The following is a 27,111-nucleotide window of genomic DNA, read 5'->3' as shown; positions in this document are numbered from 1 at the left end:
GGTCACACAGCAGACAAGTGGAGGAGCCAGGATTAAACCCAGGTCCTTCTGACTCCCAGGCCCATGTTCTATCCACTAAGCCATGTGGCTTACCTTAGGGCTTATCTCGGGATCCCTTCAAATGACGGGAGGCAGTGGCAGGGAGGAGAGGGAGGGGAGGAGTGCTGGAGAGTTAGCCCAGGGAAGCTTGGGAGAGAAGAGGCAGGTGATGAGATGCACTACTAAGGGGACCCCAGCTCCTCTACCAAGCCATGACATTACCCAGCAAATGGAATCTGGGAAAAGGCTACAGCCTTATGACACGCCCCTTATGCCACCCCGAAGGGAGCAGGAGGCAGACGTTCGTTGGTTGGAAAAGCCTCGCCCATATCCACGCAACATTTCGGAGAAACAACCAACATCCTTGCTGCAGTAATAGAAACGACTTGAAAATGCACAAGATTCATAAACAGCGCCTGAAGAAGACATAGCGCCTACTCAAGAGACAGCCAACGTACAGTTGTGTCACTCACCTCAACGGCATAGCAGAAATCAGCACCAGCTTTAACTGCCATCATAGACAGGAGACCTGTACCAGTTCCAATGTCCAGAACCGTTGCCTTCTGGCCTCTTCCTTTCACTCTACTCACGGCAGCATGAATACCCTGATAATATTTTACATTCTCCAAGAGAGAAAAAGAGACAGGGATTAGTTTCCCCCATTCTAAAACTACATTATCATTACAGCTGCTCTTCCCATTCAAAGACGACGCTAATAAAGTCGAGGGACCGACATAGGAGCCGAGATGCCCTCTCCACTCTTGTAGACATCAAAAATGGTTTGCTCCTGCACTCCCAACTCGCAGAGCTTGGCACGGTTTGAAGGTTCTTCCCTTCAGACTCCCTGTCAGCTCCGCGCTAGTGTTCAAAGAAAACGTCACTGTGCTTCTGATCACTGCAGGCTGGTCCATCTGCTGACGCTTTTCACACTCTACCTCGTTGTAGGGAACTGTGGGCCAGACTCTTGGGGCCAAATTCAATCAAGATACGTTAGCGCCAAGCCCTAGCCCCCTTGAGTCTGAGCCTGATGGGCACTGAAATTTGGAGGGTCTGGTCTGTCCCAACCACAGACTGGCCCTGGCAGCCGGGATAATTGACAAAAGGGCAGAGATCCATTTCAATGGCTTGCTCTGTAGGTCTGGCTGCTTCCGCCACAGTATGCTCCGGCTGGGGGAAGGAATGTCAGATTCAAATTTTCCATTTTCTTTCTAAAATTGAAACAGAGAATATCTATTCTAGATTTAGTCCCCTTCTTCCCCTCTCCCTGACCGCTTAGTTGGACAAGACAGACAGACAACAGGCAGGAATGGTTGTTCCAGGGGCCTGGCTCCCTAAAGGGCCCACAGGACAGGCCTAGCCCGTGAAAACTCCTGTCATTTATTCATTTAACCGTATTTACTGAGCGCTCACTGTGTGCAGAGCACTCTACTGAGTGCTTGGGAAAGTACAATACAACAATAAACAGACACATTCCCTGCCCACAACAAGCTTACAGTCAGGGTGGGGTGGGGTGGACACAGACATCAATACAAATAAATAAATGTTGGGCTGTCCTGATGGGCAATGTCAATTGGCTCCCTGTGAGAGAAAAATCCCTGGATAAACCTATCAAACATTCTTCTGGTTTTCGTTCCTTCAACCCTTGGGAAACACACACCAATCCTAACTATGATTTAGGGAGTCAATTGAATGAAAACACTTCCAGGAGCCAGGCATTACCGAGAGACATTTTCTTCTCTCTGCCACCCCAACCCAAGAGTCTTCTGCTAGAGGAGCAGTGCGGCCTAGTGAAAAGAGCCCAGGCCTGAAAGTCAGAGGACCTGGGTTCCAATTCCAGCTCTGCCACTTGCCCGCTGTGGGACCCTGGGCAAGTCACTTTACTTCTCTGTGCCTCAGATTCCTCAACTGTAAAATGAGGATTCAATGCCTGTTCTCCCTCCTACTTAGACTATGAGCCCCATGTGGGTCAGGGACTATATCTGACCCGATGAGTGGATTGGAAATCCTTTGAAGTTTACATTCACTTCACTTCTCTAACACCAACCCACTCACTGTACCTCGATCTTAACTACCTCACTGCCAGCCCCTCGCCCACATCCTGCCTCTAGCCTGGAACTCCCTTCCTCTTCACATTCAACAGACGGTCACTCTCCCACCTTCAAAGCCTTATTAAAATCACATCTCTTCCAAGACGCCTTCTCCATCTAAGCCCTCATTTCTCCTACTCCGTCTCCCTTCTTCGTCGCCCTGGCTTTTGGATTTGTATCCTTTTCTCCACCCCATCCTCAGCCCCATGGTACTTACGTACGTACCCGTAATTTATTTTAATATCTGCCTCCCCGTCTAGACTATAAGCTCCCTGTGGGCAGGGAATGTGTCTATCATCTCTATTACACTCTCCCAAGCACTTAGTACAGTGCTCTGCACACAGTAAGTGCTCAATAAATACTACTGATGATTGACTGATGGACTTGCATCTACCCCAGCGCTTAGAAGAGTTCTTGACACCTAGTAAGCACTTTATAAATACCCTTATTTTTAGTCTTCTAAATTTTTCTCCATGATATCTCATATCCTGACCACGTTCAGTGACTTCTTTTTAAAGTCTGGTAGGGAAGCCTTACGCGACTATGCTGCACTCCACCAGGCATGAGCTTGTGGATGATCTAGCAGGCCCAGTTGGGCCATTGGGTGACTGCCCGGCACCCCCAAACCAAGTGGAACTTCAAGAGCGCTAAGGACCGTGCCAAGATTGGCTCAATTGGCTGTGGTAAGAAGAGGAAGTGGGTCGCACGTGATGAGAAAAGGGTGCGGGCGAGAGAGAGAGACGAGGTAAAGAAAAGGTATAGAGGAGAGAGTAAGACAGATTTTGCTGACTGACGAAGTACTTGTTCCTGACTGAATCGCTCCTTCCTGCCTTGCAATATGCCAAATGGTATTCCTCATCTAGGCTGAGCACTTGAAAGTACTTTCTTGGGGAAGAGAATCTCAACTTATCTCAAAGGACCACAGACAGCACAGAAAATGCACACAGCTAATTAGCAGAATGTAGCATTCAATTATCAGCTGAAAAGAGAGAGCCATATGTTTACTTCTTGCACAAATGATTTTAATCTTGAGCTCTACCGACCATTTCACCCATTTCCATCAGGTTAAAGCACTAAGAATGGTGTGGCAGAAGTGCATCTCGCCTTGATCTGCTTAACGACCATGATTTAGGCATCTGTGACTGTCACTGAAGGAAATTATAACTACAATCATATGAAAGGGAAATCAGGGGAGGGAAATATTTTTTGCTCCAAATGCGGAGGCAATATTTGTAGCATTTTTAAAAATTAAGTTGCAATTCTGGGATGGAAGTCTAAAACCTCCTCAGTTTGAACTGATCTTTTCCATTGCTTTCCCCGCAAAAAAAAACACACCAAAAAACTGATTGCCATGAAGCTGACTAAACACTGTGAATACTTTCTCTACTAGATCCCTCTTGGCATATTTTAGTGTTCCTTGCCTGACATCACTATATCACCCTCCTTCTCCCTAATCTGGCTCCTCTCCTACTGAAACCCATCATTATCATCATCATCAGTGGTATTTATTGAGGGCTTACTGTGTGCAGAAGACTCTACTAAGTGCTTGGGAGAGTACAGCCCACACACTTGGCTCCTCTAACACCAACCTACTCAAGTAAGCTTTGTGTTTTATCGTATTTGTTAAGCACTTACTATGTGTCAAGCACTGTTCTGAGCACTGGGGTAGATACAAGTTAATCAGGTCAGACACAGTCCCTCCTTGTCCCACATAGGGCTCACAGTCTAAGTAGGAGGGAGAACAGGTACTGAATCCCCATTTGGCAGCTGAGGAAACTGAGGCACAGAGAAATTTAGTGCCTTGCCCAAGGTCACACAGCGGGCAAGTAGCGGATCCGGGATTAGAACCCAGGTCCTCTGACTCTCAGGCCTGGGCTTTATCCACTAGGTCATGCTGTTTCTCTAATTACCTCTCATCTCCCCACCCTACTCTCTTTCTCTTCTGCATCACCACTGCATTCGGGTTCATACCCTCTAAGCACTTTGATATTCACCCCACCTCCACCACACCTATGTCCATTCCAATCAATCAATGGCATTTATTGAGTCATGTTGTGCAGAGCACTGTACTAAGCGCTTGAAAGAGGACAACACAACAGAGTAGGTAGACACATTCCCTGCCCACAACGAGTTTACAGTCTAGAGGGAGACACAGACACTAACATTACATAAATAAACAATTTATGGATGTATACAGAGGAACTGTGGGGATGAAGGTGGGGCGAATAGCAAGTGCCCGAAGGGCACAAATCCAAGTGCATAGGTGATGCAAAAGGGAGAAAGAGCCGGGGAAAAGAGGGCTTAATCAGGGAAGACCTCTTGGAGGTGATGTGACCTTAATAAGATTTTGAAGGTGAGGAAGAGTGGTGGTCGGGCATACATGGTGGGAGTTCCGGGACAGAGGGAGGATATGGGAAAGGGGTCGGCGGCAAGACAGATGAGTTCCGGGCACAGTGAGCAAGCCGGCGTTAGAGGAGCGAAGTGTGCAAGCTGGCCTGTAGTAGGAGATCAGTGGGATAAAGTAGGAGGGGGCAAGGTAAGATAAGAAGTTTCTGTTTGATGCAGAGGTGGATGGGCAACCACTGGTGTTTCTTGAGAAGTGAGGAGATGTGGACTGAGCGTTTTTATTTTAGAAAAATGATCCAGGCAGCGGAGTGAAAAATCCTTACACTCAACTGCTTCCCCTAGTTGTAATTTATTTTAATGTCGGCCTCCCCCTTGAGGATAGGGATCATGCATCCCAGCCCTAAAGTACTCTCCCAAGTGCTTAGTTCAGGGTTCTGCATATGTTATACACACATGCCAATAACTGATTGATACCATCTTTCAATAACAGAATATTTTAACTATCCTTCTGATATTTTAACTATCCATGCTTAGGTAGTGAGGTCTAGCAGAAAAAAGCCCACTTGCCTATGTGGCCTTTTATGCTGTTTTAGGGTCTTTACTGTTTAATAATAATGTTGGTATTTGTTAAGCGCTTACTATGTGCCGAGCACTGTTCTAAGCGCTGGGGTAAACACAGGGGAATCAGGTTGTCCCACGTGGGGCTCACATCTTCATCCCCATTTTACAGATGAGGGAACTGAGGCACAGAGAAGTTAAGTGACTCGCCCACAGTCACACAGCTGACAAGTGGCAGAGCTGGGATTCGAACTCATGAGCCCTGACTCCAAAGCCCGTGCTCTTTTCCACTGCGCCACGCTGCTCCTGGTGTCCAGTTTCCTCCCCCGCTTACATTCCGATAGGGACCCCCTTTAAGGGACAGGATCCATGCCCGATTCCTACCTGCACACTCTTTTTCAGCACTTAATAGAGTACTCTGCGTAGAGTAAGCTCTTAATAAATACTATTACTTGACTTCTCTGTGCCTCAGTTTCTTCATCTGTAAAATGTAGATAAAACCTCCAGCCCGCTTGGACTGTGTCCAATCTGATTATCTTGGATCTACCACAATACTTAACAGAGCGTGTAATAAGCATTTAATAAATATCATCATAACTGTAATACGCACAGGCTAAAAGTTGATTTAAATCCATTATCCTCCCCCTGGTAAAATTCAAGGCTAAATTCTTCAGTTAAACAAGTAAGCCCTTAAACCAAGCTATGAGATTGGGAGAAGCATTTTTTCAGGCACATTACTTGTCAGCTTGGACCCTGTCATGTAAAGACTGATAACTCCTCCACCTGAGTCCCATTCTAAAGGAACTACTACAACTGCTATTTTTCATATGTATTCTTTCATTTCTTGATAGCTAGCATGCTATTTGAGGCAAGTTTTTGGATAACACAAAAGCAAAGCACACTCCTCATGAACTCTGGGTATGGGTGCATATTCACCAGAGAGATACATTAAAAAAAAATAGCTCTCCAAATAGCAAGGGAGTTGCTGTCTTATAGACGCCCTTGTTCAGGAAAATTTACATCACAGCACTCATCTCACATCCACAGCCATCAGCACAAGCATTTCTTCCAACACAGCATCGCCCTGAAGAGATGCCAGAAGAGAGTTTCCTGACTCTGCCATCACATTCCACCCAAAACACGTTGTGACGTTTACAGATTTATTTTCACCACACCTCACATATTTTTCAACTGCCGGTCTTCTTTCCCGTATCTAACAAGGATGGAACACAGACATAAACCTTGCTGGGTCATTTTCAAGAGACCCAAGAAAATTGGATGCAGTCCCCAAAGGCTGTTGGCCGGCGTTACAAGGAGAGTCTTGTGAATATTGACAGCTGCTCAAAAAAGGGTTAAAAATGTACTAAAAGAAGGTAGCTCAAAAAAAGCTGAGAGATTCTGAAGAAGACCCTGCATGTTATCTAGTCATCTGGAAAGAAGCCCTGTCCCTAATCTATTTTAATTGTGTTCATTTACCAATTTCCTCGGTACCACAATGCATCCTGGCACACCTTGTGGGACTCATTCCTTTGCAACTAATCAATGAAAATGTCGCGTAGGACAGAATTAAAGGTCTTCTTGAAATCTAGAAAGATTACACCAATTATTTCCCTTCACTCTACACAAGAGGACATTCTCCTCCCTTCATCCATGCAGAGTACCACACAGTAAGCAGATACATTATGCTTTCCACCTATTTCAGAGGGAGCAAGTGCCCTTTCAGATGATCCATCACTGATCTCATTCTACCCAACACATTCTGGCTTTTTCATAGTTTGAAATATGGCCAATTTCATAAACCTTACCAAGTACCTCAAAGCTACTTTTTGGATCTATATGCTGTAGGCTGTAAGCTCACTGTGGACAAGGGACGTGTCTACCAACTCTGTTATACTGTACTCTCCCAAGCACTTAAAACAGTGCTCTGCACCCAGAAAGCGCTCAATAAATACTGATGATAACGATGATAATGATTGGATCAAATCTGGGTCACAACCACCTGTGAGCCCCACACAGGACAGGGACTGTGTTCAATTCGATTTGCTTGTATCCACCCCTGTGCTCAGTGTAGTGCCTGGCACATAGTACGCTCTTAATAAATACCATCATTATTATTATTATTACTATTATCCAGCCCAAGGCTTCAGATTGGTTTTCAGCCAGCTGCTGCCACTTCTGGTGGCTCTAAACTCACGTGATTCCAGCCAAAGAATAATGGCTGGACTTTCCATGAGGAAATGGAGAAGTGTAGACTAGGTGCAAGGTAGGGCTGGAGAGGTTGATTTGAGTGTCATCTACTTAGAGGTGATAGTTAAAGCCATGTGAGAGAGTCAACTCCCCAAGAGAGTGAGCACAGATTTAGAAGCGTAAAAGGTCAGGAACCGAGCCTTGTTGGACACTCTCGGTTAGGGGTGCGAGGTGGAAGAGAAGCCAGTGAATAAAACCGAGAAGGAATGCTCAGTGAGGGAGGAGAACCAGGTGAGGACCTTATTATTATTATTACAGTGGTATTTGTTTGGTGCCAAGCCCTGCACTAAGCACTGGAGTCAATACCAGATCATCAGGCCTGACACAGTCCAAGTCCCAAAGTCTAAGAGGGAGGGAGAACCGGTTTCCTCCATTTCACAGTTGAGGAAACTGACATTCAACGACTTGCCCAAGGTCACACAGCAGGCAAGTGGCTGAGCCAGAATTGAAACCTAGGTCTCTTGACTCTTTCCATTAGGGCACGCTGCTTCTAGGCTTCATCTGTAAAACGGAGGGCTCAGAGTGTTTCAAGGAGGAGGGAATGAACGGTGCTTGGTGTCGAAAAAAGCAGAGAGGTCAAGGAGCCTGAGGACAGCATAGAATTCATTAGTTTAGACAATAAAGTCACTGGTGACCAAGGAGAGAGCAGTCTCAGTGGAGTAAAGATGTCAAAACCCTCGCTCTTCACTATCTGCTGGCCCAAACCTACTTATCTAAACAGTCCATTTCTCATTCTGCATAAACTACTCTCCACCTGAGGTGATGAGGCATGGATTGTGTAGGGTCACAAAAATCTAGCGGAAAGAGAACGAGCACGGGAGTCAGAGGACCTGGGTTCTAATCCTGGACCTGCCAAATGTCTGCTGTGTGACCTTGAGCAAGTCACTTCACTTCTCTGTGCCTCAGTTGCCTCGTCTTAAAAATGGGGATTTAAATCCTGCTTCCTCCTACGTAAACTCTGACCCCCATGCGGAACAGATACTGGGTCCAATTTGATTAACTTGTATCTACCCCGGTGCTTCGAACAGTGTTAAGCACTGAAAAGATTCCATAATTATTAATTATTATTAGTCCTCGAGAAGGCTGGAAGCAAGTGATGTCATTTTTACCGTCTCTTCCTGAGAGACTACTAGCTACCTACTTCTTCCGGCAACTTTACTTCTCTTCCTCATGTACCATCGGAGGAAAAGGCTGTGAATTTTTCTGTTTGTTGCTCTTGCTACCAATCCTCCGATATGGTCAAAAGCTGCAATTACTGTATTGCTCCCTAACCGACCTTGGAATAGGAAAGCCTTATGATAAAAACACAAATAAAGAGATGGACGAACAGACTTTCTACAAAACTCCAGGTGACTGTCTAGCTGCACCTTGTAAAACGCAGTCTAGGGTGCCCTCTGAAGGTTTAACAGAAAATTATTAATTTGGTTTTAAGTAAACATTTTAAGTTTTTAAGTAAGTTTTAAGTAAGTACCACAGAGCGATTCACGGAAAACACCATGCATTTTGAAATCATATCTTCTGAATTATTAAATCAGGGGGAATCGGGGGTTGAGTTCCTGCCCTGTCGGGTGTCAGGGAAGCTGGAGACCAAGTGTTAAAATGGGTCTTCGTATCCTCCCTCTGGAGCAAATTCAACCGTGGTCAAATTGGGTGGGAGATGAACTAATTTTAGCTTGGGGATCCAGTGTCAACCTGGGTTGTGTACCTTCCCTGGGAACAGCTCACCCTTTGATATTGGTATTCAAATCAGCCTAGATCCTCCACTTGATCTCGGTGCAGCTGAGGACTCAAGGGTCAGAATGGATCCTGGGAAGGGCACCAGACGTGTCTCTAGGTGATCAGTGCATGCCCTTTTGGAGAATATGCATTTTCTGAAGACGCGGTATGACTGTGGTGAACTTCCTCCCTGAGAGAAGGTTAATTGTACTAACTATTTAGAAATGTACAAGGTAACTTTACCTGGAGCACAGCCAATCACAGGGAAGGATTGGGAAAGGAGGAGGTGGGGGCAGAGGGTTTTGGAAAGCGATCCTGTTCTCCATCCTGGGGTCCCAAGTGTAGGCTCCTAAAGGAGTGAGGCGCCTACCCCTTAACAGCGTTAGCACCGAGAGAGAGCAGAGCTAGCCTGGCACCTGTATGAACAGCACGGTGGTATTTGTAGTATTTGTTATGTGCCAGGCACCGTACTAAGCATTGGGATGGACACAAGCAAATCAGGTTGGACACAGTCCCTGTCCTCCATGGGGCTCAAAGTCTCAATCCCCACTTTACAGAGCAGGTAACTGAGGCCCAGAGAACTGAAGTGACTTCCCCAAGGTCACACAGCAGACAAGTGGCAGAGACGGGACCAGTGGTAGCGATCTAGTCGAAAGAGCAGAACTAGGAGTCAGGAGACCTGGGTTCTGATCCCGGTTCTGCCATCTGTCTGCTGTGTGACCGTGGGCAAGACTCTTAACTTCTCTCTGCCTAAGTCCCCCATCTGTAAAATGGGGATTCCATACCTGCTCTCTCTCCTCTCCTAGACTGTGAGCCTCATGTGGGACAGGGAACGTGGCTGATCCGATACTGTATCTATCCCAGTGCTTAACACAGTAGAATCCACTAGACAGTAAACTCCTCGAAAGCAGGGATCATGTCTACTAATTCTACTGGACTCTCCTAAGTCCTTACTACAGTTCTCTCCACACAGTACAGGCTCAATCATACCACTGATCGATTGACTGACTGGTCCACAGCTTAACGAATATCACCGTTATAATTATTATCCTATGGGAGGGAGTTAAAGGATTATGAGCAGCAGCATGGTGCAGTGGACAGAGCACGGGCCTTTGAGTCGGAAGGTCCTGGGTTCTAATCCTGGCGACCCCACTTGTCTGCAGTGTGACCCTGGGTAAGCCACTTCACTTCTCTGTGCCACAGTTACCTCATCTGGAAAATGGGGATTGAGACTCTGAGCCCCACGTGGGACATGTATCGTGCCCAACTTGATTAGCTCGCATCTACCCCAGTGCTTAGTACAGTGCCTGACACATAGTAAGTGGGTAACAAATACCATGAATATTCAGAGGGGGGTGAAACTGGAACCTGAGACACCCCACAAGAGAAGAGAGGACTAGACCAGAAAACTGGGTGCACGAGAATGCTTATAGGAAAGTAGAAAGGGTCCTGGGGAGAGGGGGAAAGCATTAGAGGAAAGGTATAGGCCAAATTTTGGATGAGAATTCTGTTCTATTTGTTGCCTAATTAACTCATTAAAAATACCTTCACTCTATTAAAAACTCATTTAGAGGTCTCACCTTTGTATCTGCCTGCAGAAGGGGCTCGGGTAGCTCCTGGGGTCCAGGGGGACACATCGGCCTGGGAAACTGAGGGCGCCAAGTTTCCTGCGTTAAACCCTGAAAGGGAGAGTGGCTGGCTCGATTTGAAACTATCCCCTTGCTATTCAGAGAGATGCTTGAGAGACTAGGGGGGTGGGGTGGCTATAGGAACTGGGGTCCCCTGGGGAGGTAGCCCCAATTTTGTCCATCCCTGGGAGGGAAGAACTGGAGGGTGTTGGAACCCAGCAGACATTTAAAATCATCAGTGCCTTCTCCCAATTACTCACGGCCAGGGCCAGGGATCACGTTTAATTCTCACCCACTTAGTACAGTCCTTTGTACAAAAGAAGAGTAGAATAAAAATTATTACCTCTATCACTACTAAAATGGCAGCACTATAGACTGTATGCTCGCTGTGGGCAGGGAACTTGTGCACCAACTCTGTTATACTGTACTCTTCCAAAGGTTTAATGCAGTGCTCTGCACACAGTAAGCGCTCAATAAACAACGATTAATTATGAGCCTGGAGTCAGAGGAAGTGGCTTCTAATCCAGGCTCTACCACTTGCCTGCTTTGAGGCCTTGGGCAAGTCACTTAACTTCTCTGTGTCTCAGTTTCCACATCTGTAAAATGGGGATTCAATACCTGATCTCCCTCCTACTTAGGCAGTGAGCACCACGTGGGACAAGGACTGTCCCTGACCCGACTGTATTTTATCTACTTCAGCATTTAGTACAGTATTTGGAACATAGTGAGTGCTTAAAAAATACCACAATTATCATCATATTTATTGAGTGCTTACTGTGTGCAGTACTGTGCGCTTGGGAAAGAACAATACAATAGAGTTGGTGGACACATTCTATGCCCACAACGAGCTTACAGTCTAGAGAGGACTGTATTATCATTATTATTATTATTTTTTATTTTAACCCAGAAGTACAGCACAGTCTGCTCTAGGAAGAGAGAAATACGTTTAAAGACGATAACACAGATGGCAACTAGAGAGCAGCAGAGGACAAGCTTTGCAAAAATCCGGCAAAAAGCTCCTAGAGGGCAACGTTTTTTCCCTCCTGAAAGCTGTTCCTTCTCAATGCTGAGCTTCAGAGCTTTTCAGTTGGAGAAAGAAAAATTCCGAGGCCTCGAGATGCTGTTCCCCGAGGGGTTACCCATTGGGGAGGAGGACGAGAACTTCAAACAGCCAGAACCGGCACTGGGGGAGACCTCAGTGGCTGGAGAGGTGAACACAGTGGGTGGGAGAGATTTCTCTCATTCACCTGACTCGGGCAGAGGGAAGAGAAAGGATCCCGTCTACTATATTGTACTCTCCCAAGCTCTCACTTGGTACAGTGCTCTGAGCACAGTGGATTGTGGACACCTTGAGGGTAGGGCTTGTCGCTCCTAATGCTACGGTATTCTCCCAAATCCTCTGCAGAGCATTGTACCCTCCCAAGCACTTAGGACAGTGCTCTGATTTCCTCAGCAACCCCCACCCCCCCATCTTCCTGGACCTGTTGTTGTATTCTCTCAAGCGCTTAATACTGTGCTCTACACACAGTAAGCGCTCGATAAATATGACTGACTTACTAACTGGAGGGATTTTTTGGAGAATTTTTCCCCAGACAGTTCTAGGACTTCGGAGCAGCAGACGGATGTCAACCAAGGGTGTGCTGAGGGGTGTAAGCCCGTTATGGGCAGGGAACGTGTCTAATTCTGTTGGGTTGTACTCTCCCAAGTGCTTAGTACGGTGCTCTGCACAGGGTAAGTGCTCAATAAATACCACTGATTGACAGCAGCAGCTGGAAAGCATGACTGCCAGGAGCAAGCCGATACTGAGGATCTGACTGCAGGCCAGCAGGGACAGCTTGAGGTAGTGGGGTGTACACTGGGGCCGTGCTCCACAATGCTCTTGGAAGGGTGGGGGGAAACCTGAAATAATGATGATAAAATAATATTAATGATGGTATTTGTTAAGCGCTATGTGCCAGGCACTCTATTCAGCTCTGGCGTGGATACAAGCAAATCAGGTTGGACACGGTCCCCTGTCCCACTTGGGGCTCACAGTCTCAATCCCCATTTTTCAGATGAGGTAACAGAGGCCTAGAGAAGTGAAGTGACTTACCCAAGGTCACACAGCGTGACCAGAGCATGCCCCACACTGAACTCCCTGATTCATTAATTCAATCAATTGCATTTATTGAGAGCTTACTGTGTGCAGAGAACTGTACTGAGTGTTGATCCCTTGAGCACCCCATATGGCTTGTCCTTTGGGGGGGGCCTCCAGAAATGGGGGCACCCACAGGATCAGCTCCACATAGGGAGGGCTTGGCTGAGAGCAGAGAGGCTGGTACTGCTGAGGTCAAACAGCAGACAGTCCTAGAGGAAGGACTAGATGTAAAATCTACCGGCAGCATTGAGGATTCTCAGGTGCCAGGGGGCTTCACCCCTGACCAGACTGGAAACGACCCTTCACTTGTTGTGGGAGGTGTGGTAAAGCTAATACTGGGTTGGGGGTGAACTCTCTTGATTCTGGGGTGGTTAAGCCCCCACTAGCTTTATCCTTCAAGTCTTGAATGGGGTTTGGGGTGCAGGTGCTCCACTATCCCCTCAAGTGATTAGCATCTCAAAGGCCACTGTAGGCCAGTCAATCCTATTTATTGAGCGCTTGCTGCTTGCAGAGCATTGTACTAAGTGCTTGGGAGAATACAATATAAAAGACATATTCCCTACCCACAATGAGTTTACAGTCTAGAGGGAGCTTACAACCTGCCCTGAGGCAGGCAGATGAGAGAGGTGCCTAGATCTCACTGCCTTTGACACCTGAGCAAAGCAAATCCCTGGGGCAAGGTTACCTGGAAGTCAGGGTTTCCCCAGGGGACCCCAAGAGAAAGGGGTGAATGGGCCTAGGTCTACCCAGGGCCCAGAAGAGGAAAAAGGGTTTGGCAGATTCAGAACAGAAGCAGAATCCTCTGGGAAGCACGGATTTGTCCCAAGCCAGAGATGAAGGACTAGACACAGGGAGAATGGTCGATCCCGGGCCGCCCCCCCGCCCCGCCAAAGGGTTTCACAGGAGCAAGGACGAGGGCACCCTGCAAGAAGCAGCTTGGCTTGCAGAGCAACAGCACCGGGGAGTGAATCACCTCCTTCAGGGAAGCGGGGGCTACGGCTATAGCACAGTGCTCTGCACACAGTAAGTGCTCAATAAATACAGTTGAATGAATGAATGAATGAATGGCCTCATAGGTATCGGAATAAGTAAATGCCCAGGTCAGGGATCCCTCCTCTTCCCAAACATCCTGGGGGTAGAGAGATGTCCAGGCAGGGTCATTGATCCAAACATTCGCCAGGGAACGGAGACCCCTGTAGGGATTCTACACGCATCAGAGTATACGATCAGTGGAAAGAACCCGGGCTTGGGAGTCAGAGGTCATGGGTTCTAATCCCAGCTTCGCCGCTTGTCAGCTGTGTGACTTTGGGCAAATCACTTAACTTCTCTGTGCCTCAGTTCCCTCATCTGTAAAATGGAGATTAAGACTGTGAGCCCCACGTGGAACAACCTGATCATCTGGTATCCCCCCCAGCGCTTAGAACAGTGCTTTGACATAGTAAGCGCTTAACAAATACCATCGTTATTATTATTATTATGACCACAGTCCTTTCTCCCCAAGCTTCCCGCCGCCAACCACTGGAGGGAAGATGAATGGCTAGAATTTTAATGATCCCCTTGCTGTGTGGGAAGATAGCTTCTGAGGCGAGGGACGGATGGAGCAGCCAGAAAGGGTGCAGAAGTGGGGTTCGCTAGGCCCACCACAATTTCTTGCTAATCGAAGAGTAATTCTTTACCAAGTTATTTTCCTTCTATACTCACTCTGTCTTTGTCGTGCAGCATATCTGCGTAGGATGATCTAAAAACAAACAAAAAAAGCCAAAAAAGTTAGAGGACTTTGGCACATAGAATCCATTCCAAAACCAGTTACAAAACGAAGTTCCCATTTGGACTCTTCCACCCGAGGTTCCTGAGGGTGCGGCAGTGCACCTTTGTAGCTGCAGAGAAGCAGAGGGGATGGCAAGTCTTCTATACAGCATGTTCCTTCCATCCCTTCTTACTCTTCATTTGAAACAAGCAAAGATGTTTTCTCAGAGACAGACCCCCAAAGCCAACAGAAGCAAAGGCATCCACTCCAAGTGGGTGAAGGGGAGTGGGGAGCGGAGGGAGCCCTACCCCCACGGGACCGACACAGAGGAGAAAGCCAGTAACTACACCCCAACAGCTTTGGGGGTAGCTTGGGCAACTGTAGGTAGCTTGGTCCCAGTCCCCGGAGCCCAGTGAAGACAAGCCATGGGTCCACCTCACTCCTGGTCCGTCGGCACAGAAAATCTGAGGGATGCTCCGGGGACGGAGTGAGGACCGGAAATCTAGAACTCCTGCTCCACTTCCCAGTCCGGATCAGGCGTTCTGGGTTGGTCCTGGAGAATATGTGTCTGCCCCTTTAGACTGTAAGCTCCTGGCGGGCAGGGAACGTGTCTACCAACTCTGTCGTAGTGTACTCTCCCAAGCGTTTAGTACAGTGCTCTGCACACAATAAGAAGTCCAAAAATGCCTTTGATAGTCATAATTTATTCATTTATATATCCTGCCCCCACGCCCCATTTAGACTTATGGGCAGGGAACGCGTCTACCAATTCTACTGTATTGAACTCTCCTAAGTGCTTAGTACAGTGTTCCGCACACAAAAGCTCATTGAACACCACTGATTGACTGACTAGAGGTGACAGAACACATAATAGATACTCAATGAATGTCAATGGTCAACATCAGGAGAGCAAACATTTCAGCTAGCAAGAGATGCTAGGTGATCTTTTATTCATTCATTCAATAGAATTTATTGAGCGCTTACTATGTGCAGAGCACTGGACTAAGCAGTTGGAATGTACAATTTAGCAACAGATAGAGATAATCCCTGCCCAATGACGGGCTCACAGTCTAGTCTTAGAGTCCTTTGCCACCACCACCACCAATTTATTCAAAGTCCCTCAAATCTACTCCCGGCATCCTTTCTGTTCTCCACAACCAACACTGTTTATCCGCCCTCTTTTCTGTCCTACCTTCTCTTGGGGTCACAGTGAAGCCTGGACAAGGAAGTTTACAGATCGAAGTCTTCTTTGGTACGAAAAACGCCCTGGGACCCACACTAATCCCATTTTATGATTTTACATAATTTATGAGACTACAGCAGTCCTTCCAGAACCAAAACGCATTTCAAAAGATGATTGGCTTTTTCCATTAAGAGCAGGCATACCCATAGGCTTTTAAGTAGATTTGTTTTGAATCTGTGACTATTAATACCAAAGAACCTCACCCCACCCATTCTAGGTTGTGGAATTCCAAGTGGACTTTACAATCCACGTGGAATTTGCCAGATTTGCCGCCTGAATCACCCCCACCCCCGCAATCACTAACCAGGTACCCTTAATAAGCATTCGCGCAAAATTCACCTAAAAGGACTTGTATGGAGCAGAACTGACATCCTTTGCAGAAAAATATTCAAAAACTCAGCCTATACCTTGTGCTGATACTGGGCCCAAAGCTTAAGGTTCTACATTCAGAAATTTAACTGTGTCAACGAGCCCGTTATTGGGCAGGAATTGTCTCTCTCTGTTGTCGAATTGTACATTCCAAGCACTTAGTACAGTGCTCTGCACATAGTAAGCGCTCAATAAATACTACTGAACGAATGAATGAAACATTGGGACTAAAGTATATTCCCGTTACCTTGCGATTTCTTGATGGTAATCATAGTGCTCATCTTCCTCTAGCCATTCCACGGCTCCCGTCGTCGGATTTGCTCTTCCACAGAAGACTTTCATGGCAACGACCACAGGTCTGGTTTACAGTAGCAATAGCAATAGTTTATGTGTGGAAAAGCTGGGTTCGGTGGAGGGAGCTTCTGTACTGGATCAGCTGCGAGAAACTTAACCCTACATGCACCCCCGCCCCAAAAAAAAGACAGCAAAGAAAAATTAATACAGCGGAAAATATTTTTCAAATTTTAAAATACAATGCCTATTTCAACACTAACTGGTCAATCGACAGTATATCTAGTTGTCCTAGAAGACACCACTGATGGTGAAGTTCACCTATGAGTGAGTAGGTGTGTGGCTGAAAAGGCCAATGCAGGATCCACAGTCCTGGCCACATTGTTGTGCTTAACGTTTGCAGGGCCTGGTGCTTTTTTCTCTTTTGGCTACCGGTCTCTCCTTCCAGGCGAAGGTTTTATTCAAAGATCGTCACTCCCTTCTTGATAACAGTGCACCACGCAGATCTGTCTTCAGCAACTAACTCCCGATTTTCAGCTGGGATGTGGAATTGTTTGAGGCTCCGTTTTACCAAGTCCTTAAAACGTTCCCTCTGCCCCTCTTGATTTCAGTTTCCCAACTTCAGCTCTCCATACAGCAGCTGTTTGGGTAGACTGCTATCACTCACTCTCCTCACGTGTCCCACCCGGCGTAGCTGTGTTAAGATGTGCACAGCTTCGATGCCAGGAGACTGACTACATTCCAGAACTTCATTGTTCACGATTTTGTCAATTTGATATTGAGTGTGGGCCGTTAAATGATGCTGATGGAACTGCTCAAGGGGCCGGATACAGCACCTGGGTGGAGTCCAGCCCTCACAAGACATAGAGAGGGCTGTACAACACTACGACTTTTTAGTTCTTTAGTTTGATCCGGTCAATTGTATAGAATAATGCATGAGCAATAGTATTTACTGAGCACTGTATTAAAGGCTTGGGAAAGTACAATGGGATTAGTAAATATGAGCCTTACCCTTTCTATCTAGCAGGGGAGACAGACATAATAAATTAAAGATAGGAAGAAGAAGCCAAAGAGTATAAAGGTATGTACATGGTGTAACAGGGGCACAGTGTACGAGTACCTGACCTCCCTGCCTCCAGTGTCTCCTCTCTCCAGTCCATACTTGACTCTGCCGCCCGGATCATTTTTCTAAAATAACACTGCATGTGCATCTCCCCACCCCTCGGAAACCGCCGATACTTGTCCATCCTTCTTTGTATCGAAAAGAAACTCCATACCGTCCGCTTTACGGCGGTCAATCAGCTCATCCCCTCCTATTTAGCCTCATTAATCTCCCACTACAACCCAGCCAGCACACTTCACTCCGCTAATGCCAATCCACTCTCAGTACCTCGATCTCGTATCTCTCACCACTCAGTCCTCCCTCTGAACTTTATATCCAACAGACTACCACTGTCCTCATCTTCTACTCCCTACTAAAATCAGATCCCCTCCAAGAATAACCTGAATAACCTCTCATTCCCCCACGCTACTGGCCCTCCTTTCTGTGCTGTCTTTACACTTGGGTGTGTTTCCCCTAAGCACTTTGACATTCACCCCACCCCCAGCCCCACAGTATTTATGTATTTTTCCTTATACTCTGCCACTTCCCCTATCTGTACGTAATTTTAACGTCTGTCTCCCGGACTGCACTATACATTGTACATTCACTCAATCACATTTATTGAGCACTTACTGTGTGCAGAGCACTGTACTAAGTGTTTGGAAAGTATAATACAGCAATAGAGAGAGACAATCCCTGCCCACAATGGACTCACAGTCTAGAAGCGGGGAGGGAAGAGAGCCTGTTTACCAATTCTACTGTCTTGCACTCTCCTAAGTGCTTAATACAGTGCTCTGCACACAGAAAGTGCTCACTAAGTACCACTGGTTGATTGGCATCCAAGGGCCTAGGGAAAACAGAAGTGGCAGTTGAGGGAAACATAAGGAGAGGATGTGAGAGATTAATTTGAAACAGCATCCTGGAAGAGATGTACATGGAGAAGCAGAATGGCCCGGCGGAAAGAGCACAGGCCTGTGAGTTGAGGGGCCTGGGTTCTAATCCTGTCTCTGCCATTTGCCTGCTGTGTGACCTTGAGCAAGTCACTTAACTTTTCTGTGCCAGTTTCTTCATCTGTAAAATGGGGATTTAATACCTGTTCTCCATCCCCCTTAGTCCCTGTCCCATATGGAGCTCACAGCCTATGTCTGACCTATCTTGCATCTACCTCAGCGCTTAGCCTAGTGCTTGGCCCATAGTAAACATTTAAATACTACAATTACTAAGTTCACTGAGGGCAAGGAATGTGGCTACCAACTGTTACATTCTACTCTGCCAAGCATTTAGTACACTGCTTTATGCTCAACCAATATGTTTGATCGATTATTGTTTGTGATTTCATAAAGGCTTTGACGATGGGGAGGGTAGTGGTCTACTAGATGTGAAGGGAGAAACAGTTTCAGGCAGAAGAGAGGGCATTAGCATGAGGCAGGCAGTGAGAGGTAAACAGGCTAGCTTGAAAGGAACGAAGAGCGCAACCTGGCGTGTAGCGTGAGAAGAGAGTGGGCGAGGAGTGGACAATTAAACTGGTGACACTTCTGTGAGAATCTGAATGATTTGGGTTGCTTTATATTACAATAATTGTAATATTTGTTGAGGGCTTAGTAATGTGCCAAGTGCCTGAGCCAGCGTGACGGATGGGGTCGATTCAGGAAATGCTGTGGAGAAACCATCAACAGGATATGGTGACATACTAAATATGGGGAATGAAAGAGAGGGCCGTGTTCACTCTCGACCCTCACATCTCCTCCCTTCGCTAACGCTGTTCCAGTCTGAAATTCTCTCCCTCCCCACATTCAAAGCCCTCTGATAATCCCACCTCCTCCAACAAGCTTTCCCCAATTAATTTTGGAGCACCCTCAGCCATACCATCGCTTCAACCAATTCCAGCACTCGTGAACTTATTTACACCTTCCTTCATTCATTCATTCAATAGTATTTATTGAGCACTTACTATGTGCAGAGCACTGTACTAAGCCCTTGGAATGTACAATTCGGCAACAGATAGAGACAGTCCCTGCCCTTTGACGGGTTTACAGTCTAATCCGGGGAGACAGACAGCAGAGCAAAACAAAAGCAAGACAACATTATCAAGATATATAGAATCAAGGGGATGTACACCTCATTAACAAAATAAATAGGGCAATAAATAATATATACAAATGAGCACAGTGCTGAGGGGAGGGGAGGGGGGAGGGGGAGGAGCAGATGGTGGGGTGGGGAGGGGAGGGGGAGCAGAGGGTGGAGGGGGAGCAGAGGGTGGAGGGGGAGCAGAGGGAGAAGGGGGGTAGCTCAGTCTGGGAAGGCCTCTTGGAGGAGGTGAGCTCTCAGTAGGGCTTTGAAGAGGGGAAGAGAGTTAGTTTGGTGGACGTGAGGAGGGAGGGCATTCCAGGACAGCGATAGGACGTGGGCCAGGGGTCGACGACGGGATAGGCGTGAATGGGGGACTGTGAGGAAGTGAGCGGCAGAGGAGCAGAGTGTACGGGGTGGGCAGTAGAAAGAGAGAAGGGAGGTGAGGTAGGAGGGGGCAAGGTGATGGAGAGCTTTGAAGCCAAGAGTGAGGAGTTTTTGTTTTGTGCGGAGGTTGATAGGCAACCACTGGAGGTTTTTGAGGAGGGGAGTGACATGCCCAGAGCGTTTCTGTAGGAAGATGATCCAGGCAGCAAAATGAAGAATAGACGAGTGGGGAGAGACAGGAGGAAGGGAGATCAGAGAGAAGGCTGACACAATAATCCATTCGGGATATTATGACAGCTTGTACTAGCACGATAGCCATTTGGATGGAGAGGAAAGGGCGGATCTTGGCGATATTGTAAAGGTGAGATCGGCAAGCGTTGGTGACGAACTGGATGTGTGGGGTGAATGTGAGAGCTGAGTCAAGGATGACACCAAGGTTGCGGGCCGGTGAGACGGGAAGGATGGTCTGGCCGTCCACAGTGACAGGGAAGTCAGGGAGAGGACAGGGTTTGGGAGGGAAGATGAGGAGCTCAGTCTTGGTGGCGGGCAGACATCCAGGTGGAGACGTCCTGGAGGCATGAGGAGATATGAGCCTGAAGGGAGGAGGAGAGAATAGGGGAGGAGGAGATGTAGATTTGGGTGTCATCTGCATAGAGATGGTAGTTGAAGCCGTGGGAGCGAATGAGTTCACCAAGGGAGTGAGTATAGATGGAGAATAGAAGAGGGCCAAGAACTGACCCTTGAGGAACCCCTACGGTTAGTGGATGGGAGGGGGAGGAGGAGCCGGGGAAGGAGACCAAGAATGACCGGCCAGAGAGATAAGGGGAGAACCAGGAGAGGACAGAGTCCGTGAAGCCAAGGTAAGATATGGTGTGGAGGAGAAGGGGATGGTCGACAGTATCAAAAATGATGGTTTTTTTTTTTTTGTTAAGCACTTACTATGTGCAGAGCACTGTTCTAAGCGCTGGGGTAGACACAGGGGAATCAGGTTGTTGGTATTTGTTAAGCGCTTACTATGTGCCGAGCACTGTTCTAAGCACTGGGGTAGACATAGGGGAATCAGGTTGTCCCACGTGGGGCTCACAGTCTTGATCCCCATTTTACAGATGAGGGAACTGAGGCACAGAGAAGTTAAGTGACTTGCCCACAGTCACACAGCCGACAAGTGGCAGAGCTGGGATTTGAACTCATGAGCCCTGACTCCAAAGCCCATGCTCTTTCCACTGAGCCACGCTGCTTCTCCACGTGGGGCTCACAGACTTCATCCCCATTTTACAGATGAGGTAACTGAGGCACAGAGAAGTGAAGTGACTTGCCCACAGTCACACAGCTGGCAAGTGGCAGAGCCGGGATTTGAACTCATGACCTCTGACTCCAAAGCCTGGGCTCTTTCCACTGAGCCACGCTGCTTCTCTAAGCAAAGGCAGCTGAGAGGTCGAGGAGGATTAGGATAGAGTAGGAGCCATTGGATTTGGCAAGTAAGAGGTCACGGGTGACTTTTGAGAGAGCAGTCTCAGTGGAGTGGAGGGAACGGAAGCCAGATTGGAGGGGTTCCATGAGAGAGTTGGAGTTGAGGAATTCAAGGCAGAGAGTGTAGACGACTCGATCTAGGAGTTGGGAAAGGAAGGGTAGGAGGGAAATAGGTCGATAACTGGAAGGGGAAGTGGGGTAGAGAGAGGGTTTTTTTAGGATGGGGGAGACATGGACACGGGCAGAGAAGCAGCGTGGCACAGTGGAAAGAGCGTGGGCTTGGGAGTCAAAGGTCATTGGTTCGAATCCCGGCTCTGCCACTTCTCAGCGGTGTGACTGTGGGCGAGTCACACCACTTCTCTGTGCCTCAGTTACCTCATCTGTAAAATGGGGATTAACTGTGAGCCTCACGTGGGACAACCTGATTACCCTGTATCTACCCCAGCGCTTAGAACAGTGCCTTGCACATAGTAAGCGCTTAACAAATGCCAACATTATTATGTTTGAAGGCAGAGGGGAAGAAGCCATTGGAGAGTGAGTGGTTGAAGATAGAAGTTGAGGAGGGAAGGGGCGATAGTTTTTATAAGGTGATTAACACTCAAGTCTAGATATCGTTCATTCAGTGCATTTATGCTGCCCACTCTAGTAAATATTTTTGTCTCCCCTGTTACAGTGCACGCTCAATAATAATAATGACAATAATGGTATTTGTCAAGCGCTTAATCTGTCAAGCATTTACTATGTGCCAAGCACTGTACTAAATGCTGGGTATATACCAGATGATCAGGTTAGACAGAGTCCCTGGCCCACATGGAGCGCCACCGCCTAAGTGGGAGGGAGAAGAGTGGCGGAGGCAGGATTAGAATCCAGGTCCCCTGACTCCCAGGCCCACGCTCTTTCAACTAGGCAACGCTGCTCCTTCTGAGCAAAGAACACGGCACTTCCTCACTCTGTACCTCCCAAGCTTAGTACAGTGTACCGCACCAAGGGGATACTCAATAAGTCCTTGGAATCCTCCATACCTTATCTCACCTTGGCTTCACGGACTCTGTCCTCTCCTGGTTCTCCTCTTACCTCTCTGGCCGATCATTCTCGGTCTCCTACGCTGGAGCCTCCTCCCCCTCCCATCCTTTAACTGTTGGAGTTCCTCAAGGGTCAGTTCTTGGCCCTCTTCTGTTCTCCATTTACACTCACTCCCTCGGTGAACTCATCCGCTCTCACGGCTTTGACTACCATCTCTACGCAGATGACACACAGATCTACATCTCCACCCCTGTCCTCTCCCCCTCCCTTCAGGCTCGCATCTCCTCCTGCCTCCGGGACGTCTCCACCTGGATGTCGGCCCACCACCTAAAACTCAACATGAGCAAGACTGAGCTCCTCATCTTCCCTCCCGAGCCCGGTCCGCTCCCAGACTTCTCTATCACCATGGATGGCACGACCATCCTTCCTGTCTCTCGGGCCCGCAATCTCGGTGTCATCCTTGACTCGTCCCTCTCGTTCACCCCACACATCCTATCCGTTACCGAGACCTGCCGGTTTCACCTCTACAATATCGCCAAGATCCGCCCTTTCCTCTCCACCCAAACGGCTACCTTACTATTACGGGCTCTCGTTATATCCCGGCTAGACTACTGTGTCAGCCTTCTCTCTGACCTCCCTTCCTCCTCTCTCGCCCCGCTCCGGTCTATTCTTCACTCCGCTGCCCGGCTCATCTTCCCGCAGAAACGATCTGGGCCTGTCACTCCCCTTCTTAAACAACTCCAGTGGTTGCCTATCGACCTCCGCTCCAAACAAAAACTCCTCACTCTAGGCTTCGAGGCTCTCCATCACCTTGCCCCTTCCTACCTCTCCTCCCTTCTCTCTTTCTACCGCCCACCCCGCACGCTCCGCTCCTCTGCCGCCCACCTCCTCGCCGTCCCTCGGTCTCGCCTATCCCGCCGTCGACCCCTGGGTCACGTCCTCCCGCGGTCCTGGAACGCCCTCCCTCCTCACCTCCGCCAAACTGATTCTCTTTCCCTCTTCAAAACCTTACTTAAAAATCACCTCCTCCAAGAGGCGTTCCCAGACTGAGCTCCTCTTCCCCTCTACTCCCTCTGCCATCCCCCCCTTTACCTCTCCGCAGCTAAAGCCTCATTTTCCCCTTTTCCCTCTGCTCCTCCACCTCTCCCTTCCCATCCCCACAGCACTGTACTTGTCCGCTCAACTGTATATATTTTCGTTACCCTATTTATTTTGTTAATGAATTGTACATCGCCTCGATTCTATTTAGTTGCCATTGTTTTTACGAGATGTTCTTCCCCTTGACGCTGTTTAGTGCCATTGTTCTCGTCTGTCCGTCTCCCCCGATTAGACTGTAAGCCCGTCAAACGGCAGGGACTGTCTCTATCTGTTGCCGACTTGTTCATCCCAAGCGCTTAGTACAGTGCTCTGCACATAGTAAGCGCTCAATAAATACTATTGAATGAATGAATCCAGGAAAAGGCTACGGTAATACGCTTGAGAGATATATGATGTTGTGGGGCTGTCAACGGTGATGGGAAAGTTTGATGGAGGAGAGGATTTGAGAGGGAAAATGAGCTCTGTTTTAGACAAGTTGACTTTGAGGGGATGGCGAAGCATCCATTTAAAGATAGCCTGTTGGCAAGAGGAGATGCAAACTTGCAGAGAAGGAGAGAGGTTGGAGCTGGTGAGGCTCGGGTGTCATCGGTGTAGATACGGTATTTGACGCCGTGGGAGCGGACAGGTTCACTGCGGAAGTGACTGTAGATGGAGAACAGAAGGGGACCCAGAACAGAGTCTTGAGAGGCACCCACAGTTAGGAACTGGGGGGCGGAGGAAGAGCCAGTGAAAGAGACCGAGAAGGAGCGGCCAGAGACGGGAGGAGAACCAGGACAGGACTGTGTCAGAAAACTAATACTGCACATAACTTGAAAACCCAGTTCACTAGTCATTTTTCATCTCTATAAAAAATGGTGATTTTAGCATTCCCTCAAAACAGCAAAAATTCCCGCAGGGGGAAAGCTATTGTCTGAGGTTGAATCAGCAGCACAGCCCGACAGGATAATATCTATGGGCTTCTGCTGACCCAGACTCAGAGAAGAGAATTAGGGTGAGAATTGGAGAATGGCACCCACCCATTAAGAATATACAGGACATTCTCTGGACTGGAGTGTAAGAATGGAAGCTCCCTCTGGGCAGGGAACAGGTCACTTCATTATTCTTTACTTTCCAAACGCCAAGCGGGTACTCAATAAACTTCTACTACTAATAATAAAAATGTTGGTATTTGTTAAGCGCTTACTATGTGCAGAGCACTGTTCTAAGCGCTGGGGTAGATACAGGGTAATCAGGTTGTCCCTCGTGAGGCTCACAGTCTTCATCCCCATTTTACAGATGAGGTAACTGAGGCACAGAGAAGTTAAGTGATTTGCCCACAATCACACAGCTGACAAGTTGCAGAGCCTGGATTCAAACCCATGACCTCTAACTCCCAAGCCCGGGCTCTTTCCACTGAGCCACGCTGCTCCTCTACTACCGGAGGGACAGCCTCATCCACCCAACCAGTAGCAAGTTGTTTCTATATACGGTATATATAAAATCGGTGCTGCTGCAAGCATAGAAAACTGAAATTTTCTTTTACAATAATGTACTAAAGTTCTTGTTGTTATCCTTGGTTAATGTACTGTTTCTGTTTCAGTATATGGTGGTTGTTTTTTTCCTCGTGGGTCTGTTTCCCAGAGGACAGGCCTGGGAGTCAGAGGCCCTGTGTTCCAATCCCAACTCCACCACCTGCCTGGTGTAAAACCTTGAGCGAGCCACTTAACCTCTCTGCGCCTGTTTCCTCATCTGTAAAATGGGAATGAGATACTTGGTCTCGCTCTCACTTACAATGGGAGCCCCATGTAGGACAGAGACTGTGTCTGACCTATCTTGTATCTACTCCAGTGCTTAGCACATAGTAAGCACATAAATTATTATTTCCCATTCCCTCACCCGTTGGACTGTGAGCCTGTTTCTGGATTATTATCCTAGAATGGAGGAGGGGTCTGGGAGGGAAGATGAGCTCAGTTTTAGACAAATTAACTTTGAGGTGACGGTGAAGAGGAGAAGGAAACTTGCAAAGGAGAGAGGTTGGGGCTGGCACTTAGGGCAGAGCTGAGGACACAGTATGCTCTGGACACACGCAATAGCCCAGGGGGAGAATCAATCAGTTATTCTGCACTTACTGTATGCAAAGCACACGAGAAGCAGCGTGGCTCAGTGGCAAGAGCCCGGGCTTGGGAGTCAGAGGTCATGGGTTCAAATCTGCTTAGAATTCCTAAACTCCCATTCTCTCCTGGACCCCCTCCAATCTGGCTTCCGTCCCCTCCACTCTACTGAGACTGCTCTCTCTAAGGTCACCCATGACCTCCTTCTTGCCAAATCCAATGGCTCCTACTCCATTCTAATCCTCCTTGACCTCTCAGCTGCCTCTGACACTGTCGACCATCCCCTCCTCCTCCACACCTTATCTCACCTTGGCTTCACAGACTCAGTCCTCTCCTGGTTCTCTTATCTATCTGTCTGGTCATTCTCACTCTCCTTCACAGGTGCCTCCTCCCCCTCCCATCCTTTAACTGTTGGAGTTCCTCAGGGGTCAGTTCTTGGCCCTCTTCTGTTCTCCATTTACACTCACTCCCTTGGTGAACCTATTCGCTCTCACGGCTTTGACTACCGGCTTTGACTACCATCTCTATGCAGATGACACGCAGATCTACATCTCTGCCCGTCCTCTCCCCCTCCCTTCAGGCTCACATCTCCTCCTGCCTCCAGGACGTTTCCACCTGGATGTCTGCCCGCCACCTAAAGCTCAACATGAACAAGACTGAGGTGCCCGCCACCTAAAGCTCAACATGAACAAGACTGAGCTCCTCATCTTCCCTCCCAAGCCTGGTCCTCTCCCAGACTTCCCTATCACCGTGGATGGTACGACCATCCTTCCGCCTCTCAGGCCCGCAAGCTCGGTGTCATCTTTGACTCATCTCTCTCGTTCACCCCACACATCTGATCCGTTACCAAGACCTGCCGGTCTCATCTTTACAATATCGCCAAGATGTGCCCTTTCCTCTCCACCCAAACGGCTACCTTACTGCTACGGGCTCTCGTTATATCCCGGCTAGACTACTGTGTCAGCCTTCTCTCTGATCTCCCTTCCTCCTCTCTTGCCCCGCTCCAGTCTATTCTTCACTCCGCTTCCCGGCTCATCTTCCTGCAGAAAAGTTCTGGGCGTGTCACTCCCCTTCTTAAACACCTCCAATGGTTGCCTATCGACCTCTGCTCAAAACAAAAACTCCTCACTCTAGGCTTCAAAGCTCTCCATCACCTTGCCTCTTCCTACCTCTCCTCCCTTCTTTCTACTGCCCACCCCGCACGCTCTGCTCCTCTGCCGCCCACCTCCTCAATGTCCCTCTGTCTCGCCTATCCCGCCGTCGACCCCTGGGCCACGTCCTCCCACATTCCTGGAATGCCCTCCCTCCTCACCTCTGTCAATCTAATTCTCTTCCCCTCTTCAAATCCCTACTTAAAGTTCACCTCCTCCAAGAGGCCTTCCCAAACTGAGCTCCCCCTTTTTTTCCCTCTGCTCCCTCTACCCTCCCCCTTCACCTCTCCGCAGCTAAACCCTCTTCTCCCCCCT

General features: G+C 48.1%; 1 protein-coding gene across 4 annotated transcripts in view; it reads right to left on the bottom strand.

Annotated features, from left to right (window-relative positions):
- The window catches only part of PRMT7 (protein arginine methyltransferase 7), a 69,903-nt gene that overhangs the window by 37,548 nt on the left and 5,244 nt on the right, over positions 1-27,111 (bottom strand). For 2 of the 4 annotated variants that reach the window (XM_029050485.2, XM_029050486.2), the window contains exons 2-5: positions 16,365-16,570; positions 14,460-14,496; positions 10,574-10,672; positions 513-662 (exon numbers count right to left, since the gene is read on the bottom strand). In XM_029050485.2, coding sequence (XP_028906318.1) covers positions 513-662; positions 10,574-10,672; positions 14,460-14,496; positions 16,365-16,459 — 381 coding nt within the window. In that variant the 5' untranslated portion in view covers positions 16,460-16,570. The remainder of the gene's footprint in view (positions 1-512; positions 663-10,573; positions 10,673-14,459; positions 14,497-16,364; positions 16,571-27,111) is intronic. The other 2 variants (XM_029050487.2, XM_029050488.2) reach the window with 1 other exon arrangement.

The sequence above is a fragment of the Ornithorhynchus anatinus genome, chromosome X1 (genome assembly GCF_004115215.2).
Source record: "Ornithorhynchus anatinus isolate Pmale09 chromosome X1, mOrnAna1.pri.v4, whole genome shotgun sequence".
NCBI classification, from domain to species: Eukaryota; Metazoa; Chordata; class Mammalia; order Monotremata; family Ornithorhynchidae; genus Ornithorhynchus; species Ornithorhynchus anatinus.
The sequence above is the reverse complement of the archived record's forward strand: the minus strand, read 5'-3'. Positions and strand labels throughout refer to the sequence as shown.